The 10,381-nt window shown below is 44.5% G+C and overlaps 1 protein-coding gene across 1 annotated transcript in view; it reads left to right on the top strand.

Moving 5' to 3' along the window:
* Positions 1 to 1,128: 1,128 nt before the first annotated feature.
* mpl (MPL proto-oncogene, thrombopoietin receptor) overlaps positions 1,129 to 10,381 on the top strand; it is a 41,037-nt gene continuing 31,784 nt past the window's right edge. The window contains exons 1-4 of the mRNA XM_085983238.1: positions 1,129 to 1,265; positions 2,717 to 2,843; positions 5,784 to 5,962; positions 9,051 to 9,208. Of these exons, the coding sequence (XP_085839364.1) occupies positions 1,145 to 1,265; positions 2,717 to 2,843; positions 5,784 to 5,962; positions 9,051 to 9,208 (585 nt within the window). The 5' untranslated portion in view covers positions 1,129 to 1,144. The remainder of the gene's footprint in view (positions 1,266 to 2,716; positions 2,844 to 5,783; positions 5,963 to 9,050; positions 9,209 to 10,381) is intronic.

Raw genomic sequence — 10,381 nt, 5'->3', positions numbered from 1 at the left:
TTCTGTTTATCACTTTTCTCGTCAGCTCCGGTTGCCGCTAAATACAACTCTAAACGTTGTTTGAACCTTCTCCAATTTTCAGCCACATTACCTGACAACTGAAGCATCGCCGGTGGGAGTAAACCTTCCATTTTTCACTTCGTTAGCTATTCTCTAATGGTAAGCAACGATGTTCTCTTCTGGCTTGCTAATATGTGGAGAGCTGATTTCGCTTACTTGCCACAACTCCTTTCACTGTCCCATCGAGTTGCTAACTTCAGATTTTTTCTCTTTCAGCCACTTCTGACACCATGTATTGATTTCCTTGTGGGTTCAATGATGAGACATTTCTAAAAAAGAATGACTTTTAATCTAAGGTTTGTTCAAGAGTTCATACAGCTTTTCAGGACACACCATGCTTGAGCTGCAGCTAAAGTGAAACTAAAAACTCTCAGCCTGCTTGTCTGGTCACATGACCTCTGCTGGTCAGGCACAAGCAATCAATACCTGCAATCATGCTATTAAGGCATCATAATCGAACAGGCAAATAACATCACTATTTGCTGATATCATTACATGCGCTATCCACACCCTAATGTTGTGTCTTAAAATGACGACCTTCCTTGGGGTCACCTTCTCCATTTACAACTCCGGGCTCTCTTCACTGAAAGGATGGTTACCTGAGCTACTGCGGCCAGGCTGCCAATCAGCTAACATGACACGCATTGGGAGCGTAGACCACAGAATTGGTCCTGGTGTGTGCTTATACAAACACAAACAGGCTGATATATTGGACAAGGAATCTAATTCTCTGCATTACCTGGAGTATGTTCCCTTTATTCTAGGAACTCTGAGTGGAAAGTCAAGTGCAGGAACCTGTCCCTGTCAGATAAAGTGTGTTCCTACTTTGAATTACTAGAATTCTTATCTGACCCCTTTCTAACGCCTGGCAGAGCAATGATTTCAGAGCTGTTCACTGCTGGGTGATCAGCATTGGTTCTACCAGATGAAAGTTTGGAGTGGTTTTAGTGAGGGTATGGACGCGCTCCGTACTGCAGACCCACTTCACGGTTTGTTGGTTTCCTGAGGATGTGCCTGTTCCCACTTCAACTTGTAAACTCCTTCTGTTCTGAGTCAGTCCAACAGCAACAGTGGAGAGTCAGAAATGCCTTTAGTGTTGCTGAGAGAAATGGGTAGCTGTGCAGTGTGGCTCCTGTTTGGGGTGTGTGTATATTTCAACACTATCTCTGTGTCAGGCTTGGAGAATTGGACATTTCTCCAGGAAGGTAAGCTTGATATCAAACTTTTTAAATGCTTGAAGCCAAAAGGGGAACTGTAAGAGACTGGCAACTTAGCAAAAGACCCCTAAACAAGTTTAGTCCTGAAAGTCTCTGTTCAGACCTCCACAAACAGCTATATATATTATTTGTATTTAGCAACTGCATTCAGGAGAGCTGCTTTAAATCATTTCAAATTTATTCACTTCTCACATATAACAAATTATTTGCAAAACAAAGGCATTTATATGTGTTTAGCAAAAACATCACAAAAAATGTTTCAAAAGGTAATCAGAATAGTTTTTACGCTTTTAGTAAAAGTGTCAGTGAAGGTGTGTTTAAAAGGATAGATTATATCATGGGTGGATTATAGTGGATAATACTATGACACTGTAAATGTGGACTATGTAATTGCTTCAACATGAAATAAGAAATGAAACACTTTAGTGACATAATAATAATGGACTTAACGATTTAAAGGTTTCCAGTAAGACACTTACTAACAATTGTTATTTGTTTTTATTTAATACCTTTAATCAGGAAAAGATTTACTTTAAACTATTTCAAACCTTATGGATGAATTACTTTCAACAGATTGTATATTATGTTAGTAATTTTTTCATTGGATATATTCAACTATTTCCTTCAATTATTAGTGTAGACCAGAGTCAGGTATAGTCCAGAGCAAGTAGGTTCTCTTTGCAGATGGACATTAGTTGGATTTTTACTAATATTAAATTGTATAGATAAGATAAACCCCGAAGTATTAATTCAAAGAACACCAAGAAAGTAGGATTAGAGGACATAAATAGAAGGAGTGAAAACTGTTTGCAATAATCTGCCAACATGAAAAAAGGAAATTCATTTCAACAGATCTCCTCCCTCTAGAATATTAACTCTCTCATCGTGGTATCTCATTGTACTTTGTTAACAAAAAGAAAAGCAATGAAGTGAAAACACAATTAGATACCATCGGCAGGAATTTCCTCCGGGGTTTTCCCGATCGGCCATGGTAGCTCCGGCGTAATGTCGGTTTACGTCTCGATCTAGGGTGTCCGCCAATCTTCCACCAAAGTTAGGGCGGCCAACAGGAGAACCACTGGGGGAAATTCTCGCCGTATGATGGGAGGGTTAGTCATTTTAACTTAACTCGTTGGGTAGGAAACCTGTCAGGAAACCGACGGGATCAGGTGGAACACCAACCAATATTGCTCTCCACTGACTTCAATGGAGAGTAAAAGCGGGCAGGGTGTAAAACTGGCATTTCACCTGATCCCGTCGGTTTGCCAATGGGCAGGTTAGGTTAAAATCACCCTGTAATGCCCCAGAGGGATGAGCTCCAATGAAACAAATGTCCTTTTCTTATCCCTGACATTTCCTATGTCCCTATATACTGGGTGAACAATGTCATTTGCAGATAATGTATGTAATAAAATGAATGAGTAACATGTTTCCTGCAGGCACTGCATCATTGGTATCACAAGCTGAAGATCTGAAATGTTTTACTCGAATGTTAGATGACCTGACCTGTTTCTGGGATGACAGTGAGGAGGCAAATTCGACTTACAAGTTCTTCTACAGCATTGAGTACGTCATCATTTTAACGTAGCAGTGTGCATTGTGTTGCTGAGAATGTTACTGTGCACAGAGTGTTGCTGAGTGAGTTGCTGACTAGCTTGAGGCCACAGCTGACCAGTACTGTCGTTGGCTGTGTCAGCCTTATGTGGTGCATGTTAGCAGCGGGCACCCTTACTGCAGATGGCACAGCGCTACAATCTGTTGTCCGGTAATTGTAATGCTGTCTGCAAATATGGTCGGTGGCATCTTGTTGGGTGCAGCCAATCAGACTTTGCTAGTTGGTGATCACTCTGGTACGCCTCCTCTCACACAGTACCACCAAAAGTGTGATTGGGAAGCTTCAGAGAAAGTATCCAGCATAATGGCTGGTCAGACCTTTGATAATATCTGGCCCTTTAAAGCCTGCTGCAACAACCTATCTCGAGAGCTGGAGTGTCCGCATGCACGAATCCTCTGTCAAAGTGAGTGTCTCTCTCTCTCTGTGTGAGTGTCTCTCTCTCTCTCGGGCGGTGAGAGAGAATGTGGCGAGCGGGCAACGAACGGGCAGAGAGAGAACGTGGAGAGCGGGCAACGAACGGGCAGAGAGAGAACGTGGAGAGTGGGCAACGAACGGGCAGAGAGAGAACGTGGAGAGTGGGCAAAGAACGGGCAGAGAGAGAACGTGGAGAGTGGGTAACGAACAGGCAGAGAGAGAACGTGGAGAGTGGGCAAAGAATGGGCAGAGAGAGAACGTGGAGAGTGGGCAAAGAACGGGCAGAGAGAGAACGTGGAGAGCGGGCAACGAACGGGCAGAGAGAGAACGTGGAGAGTGGGCAACGAACGGGCAGAGAGAGAACGTGGAGAGTGGGCAACGAACGGGCAGAGAGAGAACGTGGAGAGCGGGCAACGAATGGGCAGAGAGAGAACGTGGAGAGTGGGCAAAGAACGGGCAGAGAGAGAACGTGGAGAGTGGGCAACGAACGGGCAGAGAGAGAACGTGGAGAGTGGGCAAAGAACGGGCAGAGAGAGAACGTGGAGAGTGGGCAAAGAACGGGCAGAGAGAGAACGTGGAGAGTGGGCAAAGAACGGGCAGAGAGAGAACGTGGAGAGTGGGAAACGAACGGGCAGAGAGAGAACGTGGAGAGTGCGAATCCTCTGTCAAAGTGAAGTATGTGCGCCATGTCTATAGATGCAGGTGTGAGGGTTTTGCGTGGAGGTCGCGGGCCTAATCAGATTAAAACACAGCTAGCGTGCAGGCTCCCAGCCTCCTGTGTGCTTGCCACCCACTTTAGGGTACTCCGGGTACCTCAGGTGTATTGCGGGCCTGAGGCCTCTGTGCTTGATAACATGGGGAGTGGGAGCTTAACGCGCTTCAGAGGATTAGGTGTCTGTCATTATTTTACCTCTCCCACAGTATTATCAAGTATGTTAATGTACATATATTAGGGTCAGTTTTCCTCGCCTGGTATTGTCCAGGGATAAATTAGATGGAGCGCATTGGAAGTGAGCCCCGCTGGGATGAAGATCCCACTGCTTGTACTTCCTCTCAGGCCTGCAGGACAGCGCTCATTTCTCCTCTGTGTGGCAGCGATTTTTTTAAGTGCTATTTAGAAGCAGGGCAGAGGAAAATCTAGCCAATTGGTTACTAAATGTGCAGGTGTATACAGAGTATTGCACAGTGTGTCACAGAGGGTCATTTTAACTTTGTGTGATAGTGTAAAACGGATGGTCGTGGGTGACTTCAATGGAACTAAAAATCGGGAGTGGTGTAAAACGGGCTGCTGATTTACACTATCGCACAAAGTCAAAATTACCCCCACAGAATGCGACTAAGCGTGTCAGTGTACTCACAGCAGTGGATCCGTGTACACAGAATGCGACTAAGCGTGTCAGTGTACTCACAGCAGTGGATCCGTGTACACAGAATGCGACTAAGCGTGTCAGTGTACTCACAGCAGTGGATCCGTGTACACAGAATGCGACTAAGCGTGTCAGTGTACTCACAGCAGTGGATCCGTGTACACAGAATGCGACTAAGCGTGTCAGTGTACTCACAGCAGTGGATCCGTGTACACAGAATGCGACTAAGCGTGTCAGTGTACTCACAGCAGTGGATCCGTGTACACAGAATGCGACTAAGCGTGTCAGTGTACTCACAGCAGTGGATCCGTGTACACAGAATGCGACTAAGCGTGTCAGTGTACTCACAGCAGTGGATCCGTGTACACAGAATGCGACTAAGCGTGTCAGTGTACTCACAGCAGTGGATCCGTGTACACAGAATGCGACTAAGCGTGTCAGTGTACTCACAGCAGTGGATCCGTGTACACAGAATGCGACTAAGCGTGTCAGTGTACTCACAGCAGTGTATCCGTGTACACAGAATGTGACTAAGCGTGTCAGTGTACTCAGAGCAGTGTATCCGTGTACACAGAATGCGACTAAGCGTGGCAGTGTACTCAGAGCAGTGTATCCGTGTACACAGAATGCGACTAAGCGTGTCAGTGTACTCACAGCAGTGGATCCGTGTACACAGAATGCGACTAAGCGTGTCAGTGTACTCAGAGCAGTGTATCCGTGTACACAGAATGCGACTAAGCGTGTCAGTGTACTCAGAGCAGTGGATCCGTGTACACAGAATGCGACTAAGCGTGTCAGTGTACTCACAGCAGTGGATCCGTGTACACAGAATGCGACTAAGCGTGTCAGTGTACTCACAGCAGTGTATCCGTGTACACAGAATGCGACTAAGCGTGTCAGTGTACTCACAGCAGTGTATCCGTGTACACAGAATGCTATCGAATGTGATAATGTTTCTACTTCTGGTAATGGTGAGTGTACGGGAGGGGATTTGAGCACCAGAAACTGGGCACAGCTGGTCTCATCCATGTGCTCGAGGCAAAATTTTAACCCTTCTGCAAATGAATAAAACCCTCAAGATGCCACACTACATGTTTTCTTCCCTTACAGGCAAAGAATCCAGGAACAGTGTCACACAACCTCATACATGGTTCTCAGGAATACGATGCGACATGTTTGTGTTATCCCTGCTGAGGACATTGTGCTCTTTCAACCATTTATCATCGAACTAAGTGACTCGTTTTCCAATGTGTCTAAAATTCTACAACATGTATCAATTGAATCAGTAGGTGAGTGACCCTCCTACTCGTCTATCGCTCAGTGAGCACAGCTTGTATCTGAATTGACACGAATATAAGGGCCTTGTCAGGCATTATATTGTCCCTGGCACAAAATTGGTACTTAAAAAAAATAATATTCATTTTATTTTTGCCACGTTTTAGGTCCCCTTACTGGGCCTAACGAAATTGGCCAAATGTGATAATGTTTAACATTCTCCACCAATGTCACTCTTATGTTGTCTTCCAGGAAGTACGTGAGAGCATCATAGAAACATAGAAGATAGGAGCAGGAGTAGGCCATTCGGCCCTTCGAGCCTGTTCCGCCATTCAACGAGATCATGGCTGATCATCCAAACCCTAGCACCCGGTCCCTACACCGACAGCCATCCCACCCAAGCCCTATCCCCGTAACCCCGTAACCCCACGTATTTAATCCCCCCTAACACTAAGGGCCAATTTTTTATCATAGCCAATCAACCTACCCCGCACCTCTTTGGATTGTGGGAGGAAACCGGCGCACCCAGAGGAAACCCACGCAAACACGGGGAGAATGTGCAAACTCCACACAGACAGTCACCCGAGGCCAGATTTGAACCCGGGTCCCTGGCGCTGTGAGGCAACAGTGCTAACCACTATACCACCGTGCTGCCATTGTGCCTCCAGTCAGTGCCTGCCTCAAGTGTTCGGCTGAAATTGAAGGAATTACTGTAGTATTTTTGATATAAGCTAGAGCAACTCCGAAGCCATGTTTAAGCAACAGTGTGCACTTATGTAGCACCTTTAATGTAATAAAATGGCCCAAGCCACCTCACATAGGAGGGAACAGATGGCAAGCCACAGTAGAGGAGTTAGGAGAGACTATCAAAGGTATGGTCTAAAAAAGACAGGCAGGCAAACAAGTAGCAAGGCTGGGAAGGGAATGTCAGAGAGTAGTACCGATGGCGGAAGTTCTGCCACAGATGGAGGAGCTGTAGGTTGGAGATTCCACTGTTCAAAATTGGAGGACCAAAGGGCGCAAGAAGGGACATAGGGTTAGAGTAGGTTGAAAAGGTAAGGTGTGGTGAGACATAGGTATGATGGGGAAGGATTTGAAGGCAAAGACGAGGATTTTGAATACAGTACAGGAAACCAGTGAATGTTGGTGAAGCCAAGAGTGATGGTGAGCAGGGCTTAGTGAGGGGCATGATCAGGCAGTAGAACTCAGGAGGAATTTAAATTTGTGTACATGAAGCTTGGAAGGCCAGAGAGGAGGGCATTGGAGAAGTCAAGTTTTGTGGCAACAAAAGTATGGGATAAAGTTTCAGCAGCTTGTGGGGGAAGGTGAAGCAGAGGTAGGCAGTATCAAAGAGGTGGAAATAGGCCATTTTGGTGGTGGATAGAATATGGGGTTTGAAGATCAGGTCAGGGTTGAACACCTATATCTAGGCTGTATACTGCCTGGTTCAGCAGGAGAAATTTCTGGCTCATCTGTAACTTGATGTCAGATAGGCAGTGTGACAAGTTAAGAATTGAGAATGCTGGCGTTGAAGAAAAGTTGAGTGTCATTAACATACATATAGAAACTAACCCCGTGCCTGTGGATAATATCTCTGAAGGGGCAGCATGTTAACAAGGAAAAGGAAGAGGCTAAGTATGGAATGTAAGGGTACTTCAGATGTGATTGCAAGGGGGCAGAAGGAAAAGTCATTGCCTGAGATATGTTAGTTACATTGGAACAGGTAGAAATAGAATCAATGAAGAACAGTCCCCAGGGTGTGGACAGCAGAGGAAATGTGGTGGTGGAGGATGTAGTTGAAGGTTGAAGTGAACAAGGAGGGATAATGTACGATGGTCACCGGATACCATTTGTGACTTTGCCTAGGGCATTCTCAGTGCTGTGGGCAGTCCAGAAGTCAAATTCGCCGGATTTGAAACAAAGGTTTTCGGAGAAGTGAGCATGGCGCTGAATGGCTTTGATACATCCAAAGCACTTGGAGAGAAATTCAAGGTTAAATATGGGGTGCTAGTTGGAGAGAATGCAATGGCCAAGGGTAAGTTTTATGAGGAAGACACGATAACAGCAGTTTTGAGACAAATGTTGGTCATTTAGAAGGAATCTGGGTTCTTACCTTTGAAAATGATTCTGGAAAAATGGTCGGATTTTGCTGTGGAGAGGGAGCCAGAGTATTACCTGACAAGGACAGGCCAGATCTGGTGATGTATACAACCAGGCTGGTTGTACGGCAGGTGTATTTGAGTCTGTGGAGTTCAGACTTCAGGGTGCATAGATAGAGACTATGCCAGGGGAATGGCGGAGGGAGAGACCATGAGTACTTTGGAAGGATGAAGATTGAATCAAGGTTGATTAAGATCGAGAGATACTAAAAGAATCCATTTGCATTAAGTTCAATCCATTTGTATTAAGTTCCATTTTTATATTAACCTCTATAGTAGAAAACCTAAACCTGGAATTCAGCTAATGGTTAACAGTACAGAGGTTGTGGGGCTAGGGCTACACATTATTTACATTTAGAGCTTAAGTTACCTGTAACTAACCATAATAATGTATTCTATGTCTTGCTAGCCCTAATCACCAGACCATGGATGCTTGATAGAGATAAATGTTCAGAATGTCAGGAACTTCTTGGTAATGGCTGGTGGAAACTGGTGCAAAGTTCATCAAGATTATGTGAAATAATGTAGTTAGAAGGATATGAAAATGGTGAAATTGTATCGTGAGGTTGGGAGATGAAGAAGGGAGACAACAGGAGGGTTGACCACATCCAACTGAATTGTGTATATCTTATTCAGCAAAGCACCTTTTGTAATCTTGGGTGTGTGTCAGTTAACTTTTAATAAACTGCAAGTGTTTGATCCATGTCCAAGAACTTATTTTTGGAATATAGGCAATATAGTATTACAAAATTTACATTCCCAACAATACAAAGCATTAAAAAAAAGGCTGCAAGCTTGGAAAAGAGCATTACCGTAATGCCCGGTGCACCTAGTCTCAGCTACTTCCCTGTAAATGGTGTTAGTATGAAACACAATTATTAACATATTAAAATACAATCACTTCCAATTGCTTTAAAAACTCTCACTGTATCTCTTCATCCAGTTCTCCTAGACCCACCTTCTAACGTGGCAGTGTATTTAAACGGGAATCCTCACCAGCTTCGTATTGGCTGGGTCCCACCAAGAAATCCTGACATAAACGAATTTCTAATATATGAAATTAGCTACTGGAAGAATAAATCTGGCCCTGCTTCAGAAAAGGTGAGTAGATCCCATGATAAGAAAAGCATTTACCTATTACAGTGTGCAACACACCTAAGTCCGTTTGTTTTTGTTGAGTGCACTTGGTAGATTAACAATAAGATGAAGCCAAAGGCAACAGTAACGTTAGCAACCCTGTCACGAAACTGGCCCTATGGGTAGCTGAGAGCTCCATGCAACCTGGGGAGTTCCAAGATACAGCCTCCCACCTTCACTAGCCTCTCACACATAGAATCATAGAATGGTACAGCCCAGAATGAGGCCAGTCGGCCCACCATGCCTGTGTCGACTCTTTGTTAGAGCAATGGAGCATCTCCTAGAGATTTAAAAGATAATCAAATCCTCGTCTGACCCTTTCACTAAGTTTTTTGGCTTTTCTGTTTCTCTCCACCACCCTCCCTTCCCCACAGCTTCTTCTCAGTGCTTATTGATTTTTAGTTCACAGCCAATTCTTTCGTTATATTGCGTGACTTGAAAAATCAATTATTTCGTTTGAGCCATTCAAGTGGAATCCAGTTTCAGTCATGTATTGTGTGAATGGTTTAAAGTGAAGCTTGGAGTGAAGGCTAAATAAAAAACAGTACATACATATTTAGAAACACACAAACCCAGATTTGCATATACAGCATCTAACCTTGTGAAATGTAGAAGAGTTCACATTTGCGCAGTAAGGTTTGGTGAACTCAAACCCGACTCCATGAGACCACTGCAACACACCCTCTAGTACTAGAGCAGAACAGAGAGTGTTGTCAAACTTGATTTCTCTTTTTCCCCCTGGTTGTCATGACAACAACAACAAAAACAACTTGTATTTATATAGTGCCTTTAACATAGTAAAACGTCCCAAGGCACTTCACAGGAGTATTATAAGACAAAAAATTTGACGCCGAGCCACATAAGGAGAAATTAGGGCAGGTGACCAAAAGCCTGGTCAAAGAGGTAGGTTTTAAGAAGCGTAATAAAGGAGAAAAGTGAGGTAGCGAGGCGGAGAGGTTTAGGCATCGAATTCCAGAGCTTAGGGCCTAGGCAACAGAAGGCACCGCCACCAATGGTTGAGCGATTATAATCAGGAGAGGGAAGAGACCTTGATCCCTTTGCATGTAAGCTGGATTCAAACCCAGTTTTCACAGGTTATCGTCTCTCTTAAGTGCTAGTTTAATAACCAACAAATCT

The sequence above is a fragment of the Somniosus microcephalus genome, chromosome 3 (assembly GCF_052327205.1).
Source record: "Somniosus microcephalus isolate GS21.2 chromosome 3, FLI_Smic_1.0, whole genome shotgun sequence".
Lineage (NCBI taxonomy): Eukaryota > Metazoa > Chordata > Chondrichthyes > Squaliformes > Somniosidae > Somniosus > Somniosus microcephalus.
This window is presented reverse-complemented; position numbering and strand designations above follow the sequence as displayed.